This window comes from Bombyx mori, chromosome 3, assembly GCF_030269925.1.
Source record: "Bombyx mori chromosome 3, ASM3026992v2".
In the NCBI taxonomy this organism is placed as follows: domain Eukaryota; kingdom Metazoa; phylum Arthropoda; class Insecta; order Lepidoptera; family Bombycidae; genus Bombyx; species Bombyx mori.
In genome coordinates this window covers 13,112,818-13,136,247 of record NC_085109.1, presented here as the reverse complement: position 1 = coordinate 13,136,247, position 23,430 = coordinate 13,112,818, and the positions used below count along the sequence as shown (strand labels likewise).

The 23,430-nt window shown below is 36.7% G+C and overlaps 1 protein-coding gene, 1 long non-coding RNA gene and 1 other non-coding gene across 3 annotated transcripts; 1 reads left to right on the top strand and 2 right to left on the bottom strand.

The window, feature by feature from the left end:
* Positions 1-1,124: 1,124 nt before the first annotated feature.
* LOC101738792 (von Willebrand factor) lies at positions 1,125-15,876 on the top strand. The gene is made up of 4 exons (XM_012688868.4): positions 1,125-1,237; positions 10,973-11,152; positions 14,080-14,313; positions 14,830-15,876. Exons 1-4 carry the CDS (start codon positions 1,177-1,179, stop codon positions 15,033-15,035), a joined length of 681 nt encoding a protein of 226 aa, XP_012544322.3. The 5' UTR covers positions 1,125-1,176; the 3' UTR covers positions 15,036-15,876.
* Positions 15,877-21,605: 5,729 nt separating this feature from the next.
* On the bottom strand, positions 21,606-22,992 carry LOC110384920 (uncharacterized). Its single transcript, XR_002430289.3, has 2 exons — positions 22,437-22,992; positions 21,606-21,861 (listed from the first exon to the last, which is right to left on the bottom strand). It is a non-coding gene; the product is annotated as an uncharacterized LOC110384920 (long non-coding RNA).
* TRNAD-GUC (transfer RNA aspartic acid (anticodon GUC)) lies at positions 21,946-22,017 on the bottom strand. The gene has a single exon. It is a non-coding gene; the product is annotated as a tRNA-Asp (tRNA).
* Positions 22,993-23,430: the final 438 nt, after the last annotated feature.

Below are 23,430 nucleotides of genomic sequence, written 5' to 3'. Positions count from 1 at the left end.
CAAATGTGGAAAAATGAAACAAAGCCGCTGGACGTAACTTCTCGGGATCCTCCCAAAAGTCCACTGAAAAAATCTCAGTAAATGATCACCATTTTACTGAGATTATATTTCATCCCATATCATCTCATTTCATTTAATTTCATCCCAGTTGAAAAATGTCTCAAATTAATCATCTTCATTTCATTTCGCTCCATGTTATCATTATTCATAAAAATAAAAATATAAATTAAAATAAGACATGACTTAAAAGTCTTAGTTACCAGGTCTTAAAATCCCTTAAAAAATATCAGGTAATAGCTGATAGACAATAAGCTGTTGTCAAAAAGTCAGAGGCATAGATAATACAATTATTATTTAAGTCAGAGTTTAGACGTTCCGTGGTAAAACCAAGAAATAAAATTAGTTGAGGAAGTATTGCTTCATTCCCATCGCCATATCCATGCCATCTCCGATATATGCTACAGTCGAATGTTCTTTTCAGCGCACGATACAGTGCCCGGGATATCGTTCCACCCACATTGCCTGTAACGTCATCAATCCTTAGAAAACCTATAATCATAGCTGAACGCTAAGTAATCACACGGCGTGCGACGTGCACAGATTTACAATCTAGAATTGATGCAACCGTAAAAATGCGCATCTGTAAGTTGGAGAATTGTTTCTGAAATGGCACTGAGTTTCCACCACGCGAACAACGGCATTGTCATCTTAGGCATATTAGGCATCAGCATTTTTAAGCTTCATTGGAAGCAGGAGTTCTTCACGGCCTGTATGCTTAGTGGGAGTTTTTTATGGAGTTTTTTATGGAGTATTTTGTATGGAATTGAAATAGCGCCCATAACGGCAAACGTAGGCAAACGTTCCAGCTCCATACAAATTTGAGTTAACTTTTACGCTATCGAGAACGTTAAAAAACTCGCACTAAGCACAGTGGTCGTACCTCTGACGTCACTAATCTTTTTATTATTATTTTCACGAGACGTCGATCACAACTGATGACCAGCATGTGTCCGGGGGCAGCTTTAAAATCGTTTTCGCACAACATCGCCGGTAAGTACGGAAAGTGAATTAGTTTCGCAACACAACTGCAGCATTCTCGTAACAGTGTTGGTTACGTAAAATATAAAATGTCCGTAAGTCGACGTTCGGCCAGTCGTGCGGCAATACTCGTGCATAATGTCGTCCAAGAGCATATTTATCTGTCTATCATTATGTTATATCGTTAACGAAGTCTACGGTGAGTTCTTTAAATAATTACGTTTAAATTAGATTTACGAGAGCATCTTTTCGTCAATTGTCAAACTTATTAACATCGAGGGGTGAAAGGTTTTAAGCAACGTTTTTGCAATTTTACAGGAGAGCCATTTAAAGGTTAAAATTTTGGAAAAATACCATAACAAAAAAAACTTCGAATTTTTGTTGCTAATACTAAATAAAACGGACCTTTAATTACAAAAATTAATGTCGCGTATTAATCAGAAAAGTCGCTTAAAGGAAATAGTCTTTCATCCCTATATTTAAATGCAGGTACATTGCTTCCTTTTTTGCCAATAAAACTACATAAATTTTCAAAGATATTATATTACAAACACATTATGTTTTATATAGTCTCCCTTACTGACTGAATAACAGAAGAGTCTTTACTCATCTCTACACCAAAAAAATATCAAAAACGAAAGCCACCTATACTCTAAAATTTAAACAATCTTTTTTAAACAAAAAAGTAAATTTTGGTAAATAATTTAGGTAAACAGCTAAAAACTTTTTCATTTTATTTTCATACGGGTAAGATTATCTAAAGTCGAAAGAAACCCTTTGCCTGTCGAAGTAGACGAAAAAAAAAACAAAAAATTAGAACATAATGATTTTCGCGCTATTATTTAAATTTTATTATGTTAAATTATCATACTAAACTACTGTACATATGAAATTCAAATAATTTTCCTGAAATATCGATCGGGTTGCACTAATCAGATTCTTGCACTAATCAGAGCCTTTCAAAATTTACATTGCGTGGATTTGAAAGATTAATTCCGCGAATTCCTGCACTCTTCAAAGTTTACCTTTTGCTTGCTTATATGGGTGCATGACCTTACAGCCCACCTGGTGTACTTACGGAAGCCGATAAAGATCATAACATGCACGACATGAGGCCGAAGTAGTCATTGAATTGTAGAACGCCTGCCTCATCCATCATTCTTCATCCTAATCCTCATCCTCCACAGCGTCGCGGGAGAAATAGGCACGAAGGTTTTACCTATCAACTTAACAATGCCAGCAATACCAGCGCCAGCATACCAATAGCAGCGTTACCAGAGATTTTTTTTGCCATGTACCATACGGCTTTGGAGTGAGCTCCACTCCACGGCGTTTCCCGAGCGCTATGACATATCCTTCTTCAAACAAGGCTTGTGGAGAGTACTTAACGGTAGACAACGGCTTGGCTCTGCCCCTGGCATTTCTAAGTCCATGGGCGACGGTAACCACTCACGATCAAGTGGGCCGTATGCTCGTCTTCCTACAAGGGCAATAAGAAAAAAAATCTAATCACACTTTAAATACACAATCACTCATTTATTGTGGAAGTCGACCGTGAACATTTAAGCACGTATTTAGTATTAAAAAAAGTTGGTAATTGTCAGGGTTTTGAAGAGTGATATAATCGCTTCGTTTGAAGTACACAGAACTTGTTACACTTTGGGTCATTACCTACCATTTCTGTATATTCCACCGATTTGTATGATACAAACACAACTCAAACTCATCCCAATCTGGTTCTTCCGGATCGGAATCTTCATTTCTAAAGGACGACGCTAGATTGTAGACTATTCTCTAATTACTCATTGCACAATTATCTTCGGCAGTATTTAGTGTTTCTGGTGTAGCCTGCGGGTGAGTGATGCTATCAGTCATAAATAAAAGGGTAGGTAGCTAGACCACGTGGTCTTTTAGCGTCACCATGACCTACTGCTGCTAGCTTTTCGAAGTTGTCAGGATAATGAGTCTAAAGTGGCAAAATAAGCACTATTGAGAGATTGTAGATAGCTTAGTTGTTGTGGCGGGCTATTTGAGAATGAATAGGTTTTTTCAGAGAGAGGCCATGGGATGCCTGACACACATCTCCAAGACCACGTCTCTAATGACTCGATATTTTTTTTATGTATCTTCAATTGATCTATCTTCAATATAGTCCTCGATTCTAAATCGGAAAACTAAAATCGATTACAATCTATTCAACGATTGTAATATTAGTTATTTTGTATGTAATTTAATATCAAAGATTAAGAACTTGTTTTCACACAAACAAACCTAGGATATGTAAACATACGAATGTAGATTTGTTTAGTGTTTCAGCTTAACACAGGGGCCCTTTTAAAATTAAAATTTAATTAAATATTTAACCATCGTTTTCTGTAAACGAAAAATTTCAGCAGCCCAAAAACACATGATTTAAAGAATATAGATAATCCAAAGATAAAATAAAATATTTCAATGTTAACTGATATTATCAGACATTATCAGAAAATCTATATGCCATTAAGTAAACGCTGAACGTTACAATGGAAAAGAAGACCTTTTTCATCACACTCTGTATGTTAGTCTTTCTAAGTTGTGTGCTCTAGGTTGGTAGGGCGTCTTGTAAGCCTTCACCAGAACCACAACCCCACCTATTTTTGCCGCGAAGTAGTAATTCGTTCCGGTTCGGAGGGCGGGGCAGCCGTTGTACTTTATAACTGAGAATTCATGTTTCAAGATAGGTGTCGGAATTTACATACGTTTTTGAGGTCTTAGAGCGAGCCATAACCACTAAAACACTAGGTTAATGGATATATGAGCTCATACATCCATTAACTTAATAATAATAAAAACATCTATATATTTCGATTCATTTTCTGTGTTAAATTTATCCTTTTGTTTTTTTCGATACCGTCATTCTTTCGTGAAGAAAAATGCAGTCCTAACCTAACCTTTTGTCCAAAATATAATTCATAACATAATATAATAATATACTTATATGCATTCAAATCAAAATAGAAAATCGGTTGATAAACTCACTTATCCTTACGTAGGTATATATATTTATTCTGTACATAAAACTACATATTCTAAGCATTCCGTGTCAAATACCGATAATTGTAATCGACCTCATCCGACTTAGATGAAAATTGGTCGGAAGCGGATGAAAGAGTCGTCATAACGACATATTGCGAATGTGACGAATCCAGGACGATAGCTTTACCTAAGCCTCAAAGGCTTTGGGAGGTATGGAGGTTATGAACGTCGATTATATCACTAAAGGATTCAAACAGCCACGTGGGCAATAGACATCCGCCTCAACGTCATATACCTTCGTAAACACATTTGAACCGTGTCATAAGTCGTGACAAACAAAACACGTGCACATAACAATGCAATTATACGAAGATCCTTTGAAAACAAATCAATGGATGAGTTATACTCGGAATAATGCGGACCTTGTAACAAATACTATGAGTCTTGTTGCTAATTTAGAAACTTGAACGATTGGCCCGCACTCTAGGCGAGTCGATTCCATTTTAATTTTGTTTATGTGAAGTTTGATTTTTATGATGAAGTAGTTAAAGTTTGTTAATGTAATGTAAATGTTTTAATCCCGCCAAATTCTGCGACGAAATATGTACTTATGTAGTTTGGTTTGAAGGGTTAGAAAAACAATGTATGTTTGAAAACATTATTACTGGTGGTAGGACCTCTTGTGAGTCCGCGCGGGTAGGTACCACCGCCCTGCCTATTTCTGCCGTAAAGCAGTAATGCGTTTCGGTTTGAAGGGTAGGGCAGCCGTTGTAACTATACTGAGATCTTAGAACTTATATCTCAAGGTGGGTGGCGCATTTACGTTGTAGATGTCTACAGGATCCAGTAACCACTTAACACCAGGTGGGCTGTGAGCTCGTCCAACCATCTAAGCAAAAAAATTATAATTCGATGGAGCCGGTTGCACGTACGAAAAAACATGACTCGTGCGGCGTTGCCTCGCTCTTAGGCGTTCCATTTAAGGCTTGAAGTGCAAGCGAGAGCGCGCAACGAGCGACAAAGAGGCACAATCGGCCTCCGCGTTAAACCTCGCCTCCGCGAATAAAAATAAAAAAATAAATAAAAATGAAACCATTACATCAGCATTTCACGTCCAACTATCGTCAGTAAGCCGACTGTACAGACAACCGATTTTTTTATTGCCTTTTAAGGCGTTTGAAGAAGGACATGTCATAGCGCTCGGGAAACACCGTGGAGGGGAGCTCATTCCATAGCCGGTGGCAAAAAAGACCTCTGGAAACGCACTGTCGATAAACGCAGCAGTTCCAGATATAATGGATGAAATCTGCTCCGATGGCGGGAGGTTCGATGATAAAAAGCAGATGAGGGGACCATCTCAAACAATTCCTCAGAGCACTCCCTAAATGGGTAACTCTAACAACTCCGATGGGTAATGTTTTATAACTTCATAATTTTCAAATTCATATTAACTAAGTTATTCAGCGCAAATACAAGCATCTACTGATTTACTACACACGAAATGTGATACTGAATTCGCCCCTGTTGTAAACTTATGGAAATGCCCAAAACACACTCATTTCAAAGTCAAGTCTACGAGATGAATGATTCATTTTCGCAGTTACGACACAGCTATTACTTACTAATGACACATTCTTATAATAATACTAGCTGACCCGGCAAACGTTGTATTGCCTTAAATAAGATTTCTAGGGAAATTTTACTGTAGAAAAAAAAACCTCATTTAACCACATAATACCTCATTATAAACAAAAAAAAATTAAAATAAAAAATAAATGTTTGGGTTGGACAACCCTCTTCACTTAGGGGTATGAAAAATAGATAGTAGCCGATTCTCAGACCTACTGAACATACTATTGATACACAAATAAAACCAAAAAAACATGGCTGAAAAATGTATAGGAGTATTGTATAGCTCTCAAATATATTATGATGTATAGTGAGTAAGTAAGACAGGAGACCGGCTTCGTCCTCATCCCTACTACGTGATGTTTGCTGGATGAGTGGTGACACCTGGCGGGGATAGCTGATCGATCGATAGTTGATCAGTAGTCGACCTGCGAGCGCGGAAGATCAAATTCAATTTAAAAAAAATCATAATTAAAGGAACTTGAAATTATAAACTCTGAATAAGAATTTATCGTACTACAATTATAATATTTGATTGCCATCTTGCAACCTTATTGCGGATCTGTGCATAGAATAAAAAAAATATTAATCGGGATGGAAAAATAGGGGTTGATCGTATAAGAGTGAAAATTTAGTATAAGAGTAATATGATTTTTTTTATTTTAAGTCATGACAAAACAAAATAAAAAACTTGCCAAAAAAATTAAAGTTTATAATTAAAAATAGGGGTTGGTCATAGAGGGATGAAAAATTGAGAGTAAAATCAGATTTTTTATTTTAATTCATGACAAAATAAAAATAAAAATGAAAATCTTGCCAAAAAAATCAAAAGTTTATAATTAACAAATAAAAAATAAGGGTTGTTCGTAGAGGGGTGAAAATTTCAGAGTAATATGAATTTTTTTATTCTACGTCATGACAAAATAAAAACAAAATTCTCGCAAAAAAATGTAAAGTTTTTAATTAGCAAATAAAAAATAAGGGTTAATCGTAGAGGGGTGAAAATTTAGGGTTGTATGTATTTTTGTATGTTGTATGATAAAAAAATAGAAATTAAAAATTTTGTAAAAAAATAAAAAAAAAATATATAGGAGTGAACTACCCCTAACATTTAGGGGGATGAAAAATAGATGTTGGCCGATTCTCATAGATGCCGGATAAGCACAAAAAATTTCATCAAAATCGGTCAAGCTGTTTCGGAGGAGTATGGCAACGAAAACTGTGACACGAGAATTTTATATATTAGATATGAAATCACTAATCTTTGAATTTCTAATACAATAAAGCCGTTAGATGCTCGCATACTTTATAATAGTACTTTATAAAAAAAATTTTTTTTTTGGCCCGCAATATTGGCTTCTTACCCTTCCATTATTGGTTTTATTTGTACAATCATGTACATTTATATTAAATAGGTATTTTATTATGTTGATATCCCAAATAAAATATTCAACGGACAAATGCAAATTATAATTTTTAAAACAGAGCTCATTTTAGTTTTTTTTTCTTTTTTCTTTTACATAGACAAGTGAGTGTAAGTGAACTAACTGATGAGGTTGCGGCCTATCTGGTGTTAAGTGGATACCAGAGTCCGTAGACTTGAGAACGCGAATCGCGCTACCACCTTGACACTTGAGGCTTACAATACGCCCAACCATTACTGATGGTCCGCAAAATGACACTACGGAAACGATGTTATTTCATTAAGAAAAATTGCTACCAGCCTGCGGGATTTGAACGCTGGCCTCGCTTGCCACGAGTACACCGGGCGTTAAGCTCAAGGGGAAAATTTACAAAACGATCATTAGACCTGTCGTGCTGTATGGATCTGATGCTGGGCGACGAAGGTAAAGCATGAAAAAGGAGTGCATGCGTCAGAGATGCGAATGTTGAGATGGATGTGTGGAGTGACAAGAATAGACAAGATAAAGAATGAGTATATCAGAGCAAGTGTGAAAGTAGAGCCCCGGTGATTGACAAATGAAAGAGCGGACGGTAGCGTGGTATGGACATGTGATGCGTAGAGAGGAGATGTATGGAAATGTTAGTGCAAGTTAGAGGAGGAAGAGGTCGACCGAGGTAGACATGAATAGAGTGTGTGAATCACGATATAAGAGAAAAAGGAGTGAGCGTTGAGATGACGGCTGATAGAAGAGACTGAAATAGAATAATTCGCTGTGCCGACCCCACCTAAAGGGATAAGGTGGAGACAAAAAAGAAGAAGAAAGGAATGGTGGCAAACACCGTGCTGTTATTAGTCAGGTTTCTTACATTAGACTGATTAGACCATGACGACTGCGATTACATATTTTGATAAGTTTTTACAATCAACTCCACGACGAAAACAATTAATGGGCGTTCAACCCTATTTTCGTTGCTAACCCCGAATTACTAAAACCAAAATAATCTTTATTACAGATAAATAAATTAAAATAATTGATAATAAGACAGGTCCCGAGCAGTTAACACAGAAAGATACCTTTTTATTAGCCGGATACGGCTTTCATTTGAGAAACACTAAATCGCTTTTATATCCTTTTTTAGTACTGAAAACTGGTTCGAAACGAATTTTATCATTGTTTTAATGTTTTAGCATTTATTATTTTTAGTAAAGAGATCAATAATACTATACATAAACAAACATATTATATTGTTTCAATCTTTCGCAGGTTCTTACTACGATTTCCCCATGTGAAAATTACCATTAAATAACAGTGTGTCAAAAAAAAATTTTTCTGAACTTGGCAACCCTAGGACCTTTATTAGTTGTAATCCATCAGTGTGTCTGTATCCAAACTAGCTTTCTCTCTAGAATTATTAACAGCCAATTTTAGTTTGTTATCAAAACAACAATTTGTAAAACCAACATTAAAAATTATCTTTTAATAATTCACTTATTTATTACAGTTTCATTAATGGAATTCGTTATCTTAATAAAGATAAAATTAAATGAATTAGGCGCTTAATTGATTTTACATTAATTAGCACTCATTTTATTACTGCCCTCTTTATTTTTGATTTATGATTGACTATAAAGAGTTCGACAATAAAGTTAACTATAGTTATGATGTTATGAAACTGTTGTTACACATTACGTTTCAAGGTATTTTGCGTTACGTGGGCGGATTACCTCGCGTGCTTCATATAATTCGGGTGTCGTATTCATTGGGTGTTGTATTACGAAAATTTTATCGCGGATAATTCTCGTGGACTGCTCGTCGCGTAACAAATCCAATTAATTTAGTTTGAATTTATTAAAATAAATAAAACCTCCGAAGGGAGGCTGAGGAGGATATTTTTACCGGTTTCTCTGCGCGTTTATTTGTTTCATTTGTTTATTTCCGACATGTTAGTCACTTCCGTCATCACGGACAACTGAGGTGAATCGATATTTGAATGCAATATTCAAATATCGATTCACCTCAGTTGGAGGACCTCAGAAGGAGGCTATATCTGAACTTAATTACGTCATCGTTTCTGTTTTAGCGTAAACTTTAGACTACTTATATTATTTTAACTTAATTGAAAGCAATTCGTGTCCGTACCAAAATCGTTTCGTTAGATTGTCTATAGGCATTAAAAATTATCGCGTTAATAAATACGCTGTATTTTTTTTCTGGCTAACTACATTCACAACCACACTTTTCACCGACGCTATTAATATATCGACTTTCGATCCTCGTTGCAACTAACAAGCCGCCATTCCAGTTTATTAGTAAACACACACGGCTGTCCAGTTTGTAATCATTGAATCGAACAATTATAAATGACGCTTTTTTTAGAATGCGTTGTTGAATGATGGTACGCTTGTCAGAACCCGATATGAGTTATGTGGGTAATTTTATATGACACTGAGAAAGAGCTAGCGACCTAACTTTCTCAACGGCGCGCATAACAAATCTTATACCTATCTTTAAACGAGCAATTCTTGTATATATAATCTGAATCACTCCACGGCACCAACGATTATCATAAAATTTTGTATACAGGGGATTTCGGGGGCGATAAATCGATCTAGCTACGATTTATTTTAAGAAAATGTTGTTTTATACGTGTTTTCAATAATCAACTTTATCGATAATCAACTTAAACAAACTTTTTTTTTTATTGAAAGAAAAAAAACAAATGATATAATATATTATCAATATGTAATTCGTAATAAAGTATAATTTCTAAATAACACAATTTATAAAAAAAAAACCGAGAAAAACTCGTCCTCTAGTTCGTTTATTAAATAAGATAACTTTCTTTAACATGATTAGTTGTTTCATTACTTACGATAGATGACAGCGGCTCGCGATCTAGCTTATTGAAAGTGGTAGCCGGAACCTACACATATATACCCAAAGGATTTAGCGATTTAGCTCTGCCCCTGGCGTTGCTGACGTCCGTGGGCGACGGCAATAATTTACCATCAGGTGGGCTGTATCCTCGACTGCCTTCAAGGGCAATAAAAAAAATGCACATGAAAGAAATGAAACTATACGCTATGCGCTATTCTTTTGCGCTATGAGTATTGTGGCCTTCTTCACTTTTCATCCTTAAATCAAATTTATCTTGTAATAAGGAATGCTATGTACAAGAGAAACGTCCTAGCTCGCTTTGTCCTTTCCCTCTCCATTGTCGAGTGGTTTCGCCGAGACGCTCTGTCTATTATCTCACTCTCGCTCTTCGTAAATTGTATATTTTCTGTCTACAAATCTGTCGCGAATCAAATTATATTCTGAATGCGCCTAAAGAAGTTTCACTTTAAAAACCATACGTGTCAATGAGAAAGAAGGCCGCCATCCGCCATTTGGCATCAATTGGCAAATTAAAAGTCTTAATTCTATTATAAAACGGCCATTCCACCCTTTCGATTGGGACGCATACTTTCTTCACGCCAAAAATAGGCAGTATAGCTGGTAAAACCACGTGCGAACGAGAGAGTCTTCCTAGAAAACTATAATTATCATTGTGAAGCAATCGAATTGCTGTCTTACTTTCAATTTACTTTCTATAATTCCAATTCATTATCTTAGTTCTTTGTGTCATATCCGAGTGATTGCCATATTGGAATCGCCGAATATTCTCAGTGGCTCGCGTTTCGGATCCCGTGGTAGATTCTGCGAAGCACTGGTCTTGCTAGGGCCAGTATTAGTAACGTCTACAAGTTAGAGACCCTACTCAGAGCTCACCTGAGCTCACCTACTCGCCCGGTGAATCTAGTATGACCCCTCGAGGTCACCAGTTTAGGTAGGAGAAACAAAATTATCACAGTATAACTGAAAAAACAACCCCATATTCTCAGGTCAAGTAGCCTCATTGTGCAGAGCAAACGAGCGTTTTTTGGAATGCGGCTGCCGCAAAACCTGTCGGAACCCAGCGCCGAACTGCAGAGCGATGTGCATTACCGGCTGCTTCTGCGAGGAGGGACAAGTTAACAACGACAACGGGGTCTGCGTGAACTTAGCCGACTGCCCTCAAGCCGGTTAGTATTTCAAATCAGCATACCGTATTATTAAGAGCCAAGAAATGGTATATTATGATAGATGAATCCATTTAATCCCATTCTCTCGGATCGTTTGGAGCCTCTGGGTCTGCGGAGGGACTTCGGTTCCCTCTGTATTTTGTACCGTATGTTCCATGGGGAGTGCTCTGAGGAATTGTTCGAGATGATACCAGCATCTCGTTTTTACCATCGCACCGCCCGCCACCGGAGTAGAGTTCATCCATACTACCTGGAGCCACTGCGGTCATCCACAGTGCGTTTCCAGAGATCTTTTTTGCCACGTACCATCCGGCTATGGAATGAGCTCCCCTCCACGGTGTTTCCCGAGCGCTATGACATGTCCTTCTTCAAACGAGGCTTGTGGAGAGTATTAAGCGGTAGGCAGCGGCTTGGCTCTGCCCCTGGCATTGCTGAAGTCCATGGGCGACGGTAACCACTCACCATCAGGTGGGCCGTATGCCCGTCTGCCTACAAAGGCAATAAAAAAAAAAAAAAAAAAAAAAAGATGAGTATGGAATGAGAAAACATGTTGCGCCTACACCAGGTGACTGGGATGGGTAGGAGAATGATGATACCATTATTATTAGTATAGATGGACACTAATATATAAATCTACAGTGGTTTTTACGGATGTTCCGTTATATCTACTGAACCATGCATACGTTTGACATGAAACTTGGTACCCATGTAGAAAATATATGTACTTAATAAATAGGCTAATATTTATATGAGTGTTAGACTCCCTAAAATAATAATGTTAATTTTAAATGCCCAGCGAAGCGGCGGGTACGGCTAGTATTATTATAATTTTGGAGGTTTTCTCAAAGAGTTGATATTTGTGTGTCTTTTGTACCGTAAATTCTGTGAGGAGGGCTCGGAGGTATCATCATATTTCTTTACTATTGTTCTTTATTTCTGCCGTGAAGCAGTAATGCGTTTCGGTCTGAAGGGTAGGGCAGCCGTTGTAACTATACTGATACCTTAGAACTTATACTTCAAGGTGGGTGGCGCATTTACGTTGTAGATGTCTATGGGCTCTAGTACTCACATAACACCAGGTGATCTGTGAGCTCGTTCACTCATCTAAGCAATAAAAAAAAAATAATAAAAAAAACACGCATTTAGTATTATTTGTTTGGGCTCTAGAATGCCCTAGCCTAGCCCTGTCGTAGGGTGTGCCTGGTGCACTCTTTCCTTTTTCAAACAACATTTAAGAAAGCTATTTCTTGGCAGACAGGGCGACTTTAACCAAATATCGCTATGTTGGCCAATAGTTCATCATTTATTCACTACTAGCGGCCCGCTCCGGCTTCGCTCGGGTCTTTAACAAAAATTTCAACGATATTTGACGTTGTTTTATTTTTTTATTATAAAAGAACACTTACTGCGGCATAACTATAATAGTTAAACACATGCTATCACGACACTTTTTGTAAATAATAATGTGTTCTACAAAGTCGTAGTACATTATTTTATTCTATCATCAATAGTTTTCGCAGGGTACGCGATGTAAAGAATATCTTAGGTATTTTTTTTACACCTTGGGTTACATTATTTGAGCTTTAGTAAGGATCCCTAATTTTTTTCAAAAAAGATTATACTTGGGAATAGTGTAGCTTCCAAACAGTGAAATAATTTTTCAAATCGGTTCAGGAGTTTCGAAGCCTATTCAATACAAACAAACAAACAAAAACAAAAATATTTCCTCTTTATAATATAATAATAATAATAAAATAAAACAATAATAATAACTAGTATAGATAGTATAGAAGTATAGATTCAAACGAGTTTTGAAAACAGTCCTAGGCCAGGCCAGGCTGCAACTTGCTTGTGCTTTATAATATTTAATATCAACGATGAGCAATCAGATGGATAGTTTTAGTTTTAAGCGCTTGTTTGTGTAACAACGTTGCGTACGTGATGCTCTTAGCGAGCTCACGATGATCCCTCACGTGTGCCTAATCCGCGCTTTTAGCGATAAGTCCGGATTGGTTCAGTTTTAGCACATTAAACCAGCCCTTTGTTCAATGTTCCTCCTGGTTAAGCTCGTGTCGTGCTTCCCCCTCTCCATAATACTAATGTTGAAGAGGCCTTCGGATCATAAACTGTCTTACCATGCCAAAACAATAAGTTTAATGTGAACATATACGAACAATTTTACATTTGAATTGTTGCGTTCAAAATAGAACTTGAAGAAAAAGAACAACATTCAATCAATTAGGTATCTTTTCTCCATTCTTTCCACGTCTTAGTCGTTACGCGGAGTGGTCATACTGGAATGGGCAGATTTGATGCGTCTTACGATATGCCACCATCTCTGCCTGCTGAGAGGCATCCTATAGCCCTTTAAAAGATCTCCCACTGCAGACTTTTCTTCTTCTATAAAAACATGTTTTTGTGTTGCTGAATTACTTATATCCACAAGGAGTTACGACCATTGTCCTTTTTTTTTCGGGCCGGGGGCCGAACCGCGGGGTACGTAGGGCTTGATGATCTGCAGATGTTCAGAACAGACCGCGGGTCCAAGGATGTTTAAGGGCCCTACCCACCCAAACGACTCCCCTTGCACTCTCTCACCCGACGTCCGATCTCCATCTGGGGTCAGGACCAAGTCAGAGTAGGGGGGTTCCCGCGGTCAACACTACAACCAGGCACGCGGTGCCACCCCGAGGACGCCCGACCGACGGGTCGATGTCCTGCCTAGCCTGCTGATTGAACCACTTCTAATTTATAGCATATAACTGCATAAATAAGCGTTTAATTATATTAATAATAAAAACCATGATTACTATCACTAATAACCGTAATTTACACTTTAACTTGGCTGTAAGTGTGATGCAACGAAATAAAAAATTGCTGTGTCGTATGCATACCCTAATTCTTTAACCTGCTCTATTTTTTTGCAGCTTCCGCATACAAGCTGCAAACAACAGAACCACGATTCGATGGAGGAAAGTGCCCTCAAAACGAGGAGTACAAATTCTGCGAGCCCTGTAACAGGACTTGCGAGAATCCGTTCCCGGTGTGTCCAGCGCAGTGCGCCCGAGGATGTTTCTGTAAAGACGGTCTGGTGAGGGACAAAGACGGAAAATGCGTGGAATTGGAACAGTGCTCAAACTTAAAACATCTTAAGCTTGGAGGTGTGTAGACTTTTCACTTCATTTAACGTAAGATCAATAATTGTCCGTGTCTAGACGAACGAAATCTTTACTAGTTGATAGTCGATAGATCGACTCTCTATTAATCCGTATAAGGTGCGGAGCGTCGGAATACCGATTATTCGCGCAGTTTCTTTATAGGTATTACCTGTACGCAAGTGTCTTAGCGTGCACACATATAACGTTTTTAATAAAAAAAAACTTTATTGCTTAGATGGGTGGACGAGCTCACAGCCCACCTGGTGTTAAGTGGTTACCGGGGCCAATAGACATCTATAATGTAAATGCCGCCACCCACCTTGAGATATGAGTTTTAAGGTCTCAGTATAGTTACAACGGCTGCCCGACCCTTCAAACTGATACGCATTTCTGCTTCACGGCAGAAATAGGCAGGGTGGTGGTACCTACCCGCACGGACTCACAAGAGGTCCTACCATCAGTAATACTACTAGACCCTCTAATACTGCCATTAATCAAGCTAGTAAATTATTCTTTCAGAAAACTACAAACAGCCAATCCCTTCCCGCGTCAACTGCGGTCCCTATCAAGTGTACAAGAAGTGTGGCACCTGTGACAAAACCTGCAGTAATCCTAACCCTGTGTGCAACCAAGCCTGCCAGAGAGGATGCTTCTGCCAAGAGGGCTATGTTAAATCTGTTCACGGAAGCTGCGTGAAACAGGAAGATTGTCCTGATGGTTCGTAGACGGAGCAATATGTTCGATATTTGCAAACACTGGTATTCTTAAACTTCTTTTCATTAAATAGAATTTTTAGTATTTTTCTGTATCGATATAAAACAAATGGCGTTCTTATTTAGTCTACTTCTATTATCTCTGTATCAAAAAATCTGTAAAAAATTTCAACTCTACACTTTAGTTCGTTTTTAACTGCTAATTTTATACTATACCGATACGCTAGCGCTCTTTTGGTGTGTTTTTGAATTCTAATTTAAAGCCGTCAGCGTAAAAGTGACCTAAGCTTACAATAGTTAGTATGGAGATAATGGGGTACGAATTTACTTTTAAATGGCTTCGTAGCCAAAAACAATTCGCGAAAAAATAATGTTTACAAAGCCATCTCTTATCTATGTGTAAGTAAAACATAAACCATTTTTGCATCAAAATTTATTACGTTTTAAATAAATTGCAATATATAAGCACGAATATGGAAAATTGTGGGCTAGGCCACTTTTACACTGACGGCCACATTTGTTACTTACAATTGGATAATTTTTCAACTTGTCTCCTATATCACATACTTTTTCTAAGCTAGTGTAGTCCATACTTTTTCTGTTTTGTGTATTTTTTCTGATGTTCTAGCTAATGTAAGCAAACGCTATTGATGTAAAAAAAATCTTACTTGATTGTCTGTGATGCATTGATCTATGTTACGATGTCTTGTAATTATTGTGATTTTAACAAAATAAAATAATATTAAAGCACAAAAATTTAATACGGGCACTTTAAATTTGTATGTAAATATGTGTAGAATTATTTTTAGCCATATTGTATTTATTAATGTTGAATAAAATGTAAATAATCCAACGTATTTTCTTCTCTTCCTTTTATCACATTTGTATTCGATTCTGTTTGATGTACATATTTCTGTAGTCATTTCAAGTAAAAAAACTTTTTTTGGGGCATTTTTATTTTCAGTACAACTTTGTCAATGTCATCCACTGACGGTGATCCATCAGTGACGGCAGTATCCACTGACGGCTTAGACAAAAAGCAACCTGAAATAATTAATTAATAAATTCTTATTTCAAATACAAATATTCAAATACTAATTTGAATATTTTTCTGTCATTACAGCAATACAATACAACTAATTAATTTAGGGTTGTCTGAAATTAATCTAATCAGTAAAACTAATTTTTTTCACTAACGAGAGAATATGCGCAATGCGTACCTGGTTTTAAGTGGTCATCAAACCCTTAGACACCATAACGTGAATACCTTCACCCACCCTTCAGACATGAGGTCGAGATGAGGCTAATCAAAATGTACAACGGCTATTCCTAATCTGTGCAGGCTCTTAATACTATTTCTATCTAGTTTCTCTGACATTTAATTGAGCTCAATTAATGTTTGAACAGTAATTTCAAGTAAATTTCTACAATTTATATCACTCAATCTACAACCAACCAAACCTTATAATACGACCAAACATTATAATAGCAATTATTAGCAAAATATTATAATAATGATAAATATAATTGTGTCTTTGATTTATTCACAGTATATTTTAATTTTCTTGGTTAACAAACATCATACGTCCTATTACACAACTCAGTTTCAATAAAACTGCAATTTTTTTCTCTACATTGTTCAATTGCATCAGATAAAGAAATCTACTCTATATAATTCCTTTTTTATTTTTTAACTCATGCCGACAAACGAGCAAATGTCCAATCTAATTAAAAAACTGCCGACGTAAAACCAGACTATATTCTTTAATAAGGTCAAGACACCGCTGTCATTGAATATACCCAATTGATCTCATAGTTTTCTGGGAAATTAAAATGAGAAATTACACGAACCCATGACCTTTCATTGACAAGGTGGACTTGAGATCTTACGCAGACTACAGCAACGTGATGCAAGATTCAAGTAACCGGTTTCCATCGGAATGAATGGGGCAGGTCAATATGTTCCTAACTTCATACATCGTATGAGGAGCTTTAACGCTTCCAGAATAGATTGGAAGCAAAGATTTTTTGGGAGGTTTTTAAGTACTTTTTGAAGATTGCGGATAACGACAGTCTGTTGGCAAAGCAAAATCGGTCGTTGTGGTGAATCTCTGAAGAGGGCTATCTCTAGAGCGGCTGGTGATGACTAAGCAGCCAGAATGACTAAGCAGAAAAAGGACATGTCGTGACCTTTAAGAGATGTCAAAGATAGTGTTTCCTTAAATCAGTACGAGGCAAAATTGTTCTCTAGAAACATCTTCTTCTTAATCAGTCTCTTCATTGCTGAAGGTCGCGTCTAGCTTGAAGTGTTAATCAGTCTATGCACTATGCTTCCCCACGTCTTCCTATCCTCAGTGGTCTTTATATCCTTGGTTATTAGCAGAAATATCTTAGGCACATGATATAGAAAAAAATTAAAATAAAGTTAAATCGTCTTATAGAGAAGACGATATGTATTTTTAATACTAAATACCCTCTTTTAACTTTAATTAAACTCTAGCGCAAGTAGCTTTTGGCGTTCGAGATTTGTCAGTGGAAGACTGCGGCTCCGGTGAAGAATACTTGTCGTGCGGCTGGTGTGAGCCCAGCTGCTCTGAGCCGACGCCTTCGTGCCCTCCAGGAGTTTGCACTCGAGGATGCCTCTGCCGTCCACCGCTCATAAGACATAAGAGCGGACGCTGTATTCATGAGAAGGACTGTCTTGCACGTATGGTTCTTGTATATCTTTTTATTTAATAAAATTTTAACTTAGCTTAGTAAATTTATGTTTGTTCGTAATGGATCTTTGAACGTCGTTTTACCGACTAAAAGACGTCTGATTAACACGCGTCAAGAAACGATAACTTTACAAATCCCTTATTAGCTTCATTTTTTTTCCCTACCTATTCTAGTAACCTCAAGGGGTTATTCTAGATTCACCGAACTAGTAGGTAAGCTCACGGGGCTCAAACCTGACGACGTTGCTAACACGAACCCTAGCGAGAGCCGTGCTTCGCAGAATCTACCACCCAATCGGAAACGCGACCCATTGAGAAGATTCGGCGAGAAACTCAGTGGGCTGTGTCTGTGGGTTAAGAATAGCTTCGCTCTAACCCCATGAACAGGTTAAAAAAAATCTAATCAATTTGTTAGTTTACAACCGATATCCACACAGTCATTTTATTGGTCAGACGGGTAAACTAGCTCACGGCCTACCTGGTGTTGTGGTTACCGGCGTCGTATATGCCGCCATCCACCTTGAAACATGAGATCTAAGTTCTCACTTATTACAGTACAACAGCTGCCTCAAACCGAAACGTATTACTGCTTCACGGCAGAAACAGGTAGAGTGGTGGTACCTACCCGTGCGGACTCACAAGTCGTCTTATTACAAGTAGGTAATTAAAAAAATATAATTTTGCGGGTTTGATTTTTATTGCACAATGCTACAAGTATTTATAAAAAAAAATACATGTTCTGTTACTTCTCCAATCTGAAAACTACCAATCTTATTAGCCGACGGCTGTACTGATTGATTTATAAAGAAAATATATCTAGAACATAAACTGTCTATGATCATATGGGTTGCCTTATCTGAAAAATGCAATTAACATATTGACTTTATAAATAGGGCTGTCAAGCTTTAGACGTCGTTGCCTTGTCGTTGTTTTATAATTCTTCTGTAAATTAACTGTAATAGAAACCTGTAAAACCTTATAGACTTAGAACTCATGTCTCAATATGGGCGGCAACATTGACATCGTTGATGTGTATAGGATCCGGTGACCACTTAATACTAGGTGAGCCGGGAGCTGGTCCTGCCATCTTAGCAATACAAATAAAAACTTCATCTCATTCCGCTTCAATTTTTCATATAGCGGAATACATATGTAGGTACTGTATAGTAGGTATGTATTTCTTCTTCTTTATTTTTTGGCTCCGGCACAGTTTGTGCATTAGCCAGCGTCAAGTAATAAGATTTTTATAATTCGCCATTTTACTTATTGACAGTTTATGAATAATAAAAAACGAAGGAAACTAATTGCGATATAACATAAATGAATAAAAACGAATTAAATTTACAAAAAAATCGGAATAATTACATAGAAATATAATCTCAGTAAAATGGTGGTTATTTACTGAGACTTTTTCAGTGGACTTTTTGGAGGATCCCGAGAAGTTATGTTCGTCCAGCGGCTTTTTTATTTTCCCAAATCCCGTTTGTAATAGCGGTGGCTTATTAACTAATAAACCACCTTTATTACATATTTGAACCTGAAGAAACACTAAATATAGACATAATAAAACAACTTCACTCCTCGCGTTCCCGCCAAGAAGTCAACCCAGCACATAATATATGTATTTATATCTGAACATTTTATAAAATCGACACTGGCAAAAATGGTATACCGCAAGAAGACAATTGCCATACTTAAAAAAAAAAAGAAGATAAATATTTTCTTTTATTCATTTTTCCCGGCGAAACGCGTTTTTATATATTTATTTTAATGGCTTAACAGCCCTGATGGAAATACGAACGAATAGATCGTGCCCTCATGTATGTACGCATCACCTGGTCTTGAACTTAGTTGTTTTAAAACAGATAAAATGCATCCATTTTGTTTATTATATGTGGAGAAAGCATAAGTTGAAACTATATTTGTTTGTGCTAATCAAAAACAAGCAATTGTTATATCCTAGGCTGTAAAAACCTTACAACTCATGTCTCGGGGTGGGTGGCGGCATTTACTTTATAGATGTCTGTGGGCTCCGGTAGCCACTTGACATCAGCCGTGGGCTCCGGTAGCCACTTGACATCAGCCGTGGGCTCCGGTAGCCACTTGACATCAGCCGTGAGCTCGTTCACCCGTCAAAGCTATATAAAAAATAATTGGAATGAAGCACTGAGATATTGTTTTTTTTGGAGCATTGCGCCCTGATTTGTCGGACTTTTGTTCATTATTGCTGTAGATAACGAGTTCACGGTCCGTCTCATGTTAAGCGATTACCACGAGCCCCAATAATACCAGCAATATGTCTGTAGGGAATATCCTCCATCCAGCCGGTGATATTGCCAAGTAGACCGATGCTTATTTTTGGGAGGGAGGGAATTCCTGATGGCCCAAAGGCCAGGGCAAGTCGTCGTGGCCTAAAGGATAAGACATCCGGTGCATTCGTGTTGAGCGATGCACCAATGTTCGAATCCCAGGCGGGTACCAATTTTTCTAATGAAATACGTACTTAAAAAAATGTGTGCGTGTACTAGTGTACACACGTAAGAAGTGAAACTTGTTTATGGCCTTATTTTTCGAAAAATGATCTACATGCAACTTTCTAGAAATTGGTTAAATAAAGTTAAATTAGATAAAGTTTAAACAAAAGGATTTTATTATCATAGACATGAATACAAAAAAGTTAAATTAGATAAAGTTTAAACAAAAGGATTTTATTATCATAGACATGAATACAAAACAGATGGCGCGTAACGGAAAAAAGTGACGCGTAACCGAAAAATGTGACGGTAAATTTTTTTCCAACGCCGATAAGGAAGTTTCACTTCAAAAAAATGTGTGCGTGTACTAGTGTACACACGTAAGAAGTGAAACTTGTTTATGGCCTTATTTTTCGAAAAATGATCTACATGCAACTTTCTAGAAATTGGTTAAATAAAGTTAAATTAGATAAAGTTTAAACAAAAGGATTTTATTATCATAGACATGAATACAAAAAAGTTAAATTAGATAAAGTTTAAACAAAAGGATTTTATTATCATAGACATGAATACAAAACAGATGGCGCGTAACGGAAAAAAGTGACGCGTAACCGAAAAATGTGACGGTAAATTTTTTTCCAACGCCGATAAGGAAGTTTCACTTCAATAAATGTTCACGATTGACTTCCACGGTCAAGGAGTAACATCGTGTAATAAAAATCAAACCCGCAAAATTATAATTTGCGTAATTACTGGTGGTAGTACCTCTTGTGAGTTCGCACGGATAGGTACCACCACCTCGCCTGTTTTTGCAGTGAAGCAGCAATGCGTTTCGGTTTGAAGAGTAGGGCTACCGTTGTAACTATACTGAGACCTTAGAACTTATATCTCAAGGTGGGTGGCGCATTTACGTTGTACATGTCTATGGGCTCCAGTAACCACTTAACACTAACTGTGAACTCGTCCACCCATCTAAGCAATAAAAAAAATTTAAAATCTATACTAATATTATAAAGAAGAAAGATTTGTTCGTTTGTTTGTATTGAATAGGCTCCGAAACTACTAAACCGATTTGAAAAATTATTTCACTGTTTGGAAGCTACACTATTCCCGAGTGACATAGGCTATAATCTTTTTTGAAAAAAATTAGGGATCATATTCTAAAACTCCAATAATGTAACCCAAGGTGTAAAAAAAATACCTAAAATATTCTTTGTATCGCGTGCCCTGCGAAATCTATTGATGATAGAATAAAATAATGTACTTTGACTTGACTTTATAGAACACATTATTATTTACAAAAAGTGTCACGACAGCATATATCTAGCTATTATATTATAGTTATGCCGCAAAAAATATTCTTTTATTTAAAATAATAAAACAACGTCAAATGTCGTTGAAAATTTTGTTATATTAATAATTTCTAAAATTAGACTTAATTTGTTATTACAGAAAATTGTCTAGATCCAAACGAGGAGTATGTCTGTCGGTACGGATGCGAGCCAAGCTGCGACAGTCGTCCTTGTACGATGCGACCCAGACGATGTTCTCTGGGCTGCTATTGCAAACCAGGACTTGTGCGTCATAATCACACTAAACGATGCATCAAACGCGAACATTGTAGCTCCATCGATACAATAAAAAAAACTGTAAATTAATAAAAATGGTTTTACGCTTTTATGCTTAGATGTTTTTTTATTGATTTGTATTGAAAGAAAATTAAAAAAGAATCTCTCCGGCGGGGAATCGAACCCCGGTCTCCCGCGTGACAGGCGGGGATACTGACCACTATACTACCGAAGACCTTGTGAGCGAAGTGTAATTTATGCATTACTTAATAACTGTAAACTTCTGTTTTAATGAATTATAAATAATAAAAAAAGGAATATTATTTTTTAAATGAACGGATATCATCGATAAAGACATGTAAGGAGTACAATGTTAAAAAAAAAAGCAACCGCTCCACTTTCTATAATATGCTATACCTATTGATTAAGTCACTAAGTACCGAAAAGAATGGAGTGCACATAGTACCTACCTACACTTATTATTTATGAGAGGAAGTGCATTTGAAAAGACGCACACTCAGCATTGGGTGGACGCGAGTTGAAAAAATGTCACTATCAAGTAGGTAGATTACATTTTCAATTACATATTTATATAAAATTTAACCTTTATTATATAAATTACATTTTATTACTTCCGACGTTTGCAATACATACTTTACCCTTTACGTCGTCTCGGACGATATTAAGTGTATACAGTATAATCTATGCGGATGACCAAGATGATATTCGTTGATTAGGTAACGGCTATTTTCAGTACACTTACTTATTTACTTACACTTAAAATTTGAGACAAACTAAGATAGGTACACAATATCGGTCAGAGTCAAGGACACATTGCGAACGTCAAGAATAACCGAGTACAAAGTTTGTAGTTTGTCAAAATTGTCTCGAAAGTGATGTCAACATCAGAATCAACGCAGCTTCGCTCCGTTCCATGTCAAAAAGTCCTGGGATCCTTTTATCTGCACAATGACAACCGAAGTACAACAAACAGCCTGAAGGTCTGGCAACTATTAGCTCGTTCTGTATAAAATGGAACGTGAATATCTAGAAAATATATATAGAAAAATAGACGTTAGTTATCACAATTTTCTAAGTAAATGTCGAAGAATAAAGTATTAATAACTATGACGAATAACACTTTAGTCGTCTGTGACTACGAATAATGAAAAGTATTCGAATCGGTTGAAATAATATAATGACAATAAAACGCGAGATTAAGCCGTAATAGTAGTTTTTAATAAGTCTACTTAATGCAAAACCGAGAGAAATGTTAAATTAGTTTTTTATAAGTCTATTTTTCTAAAAAAAATAACTATAACCTAAAAAATATATTTTTTATTTAACTTTCTAACTTAACTCTTCGCGATCCAGCTCTTGTCTCATCGAGTTTTATTTAACTTTCCATTTCATTTCTTTATGGAGGATAGAGGTAAGGAGAGCCGTCTCTGTGTGAAAAAGTGTCCATTAAAATCTGCTAAATAAGGGTAGCGCTACAGTAGCATCCGGGTAAATTTAAAAAAAGGCGCTAAAAGCTATAAGAATAAGATAGAGAAATAAAAAGGGACGAAAGAACTCTAAGCCTTACAAAATCACAAAAAGTATTTTATTTAAAGCTGATAAGAAAATACAATCTTTTTTTTTTTCG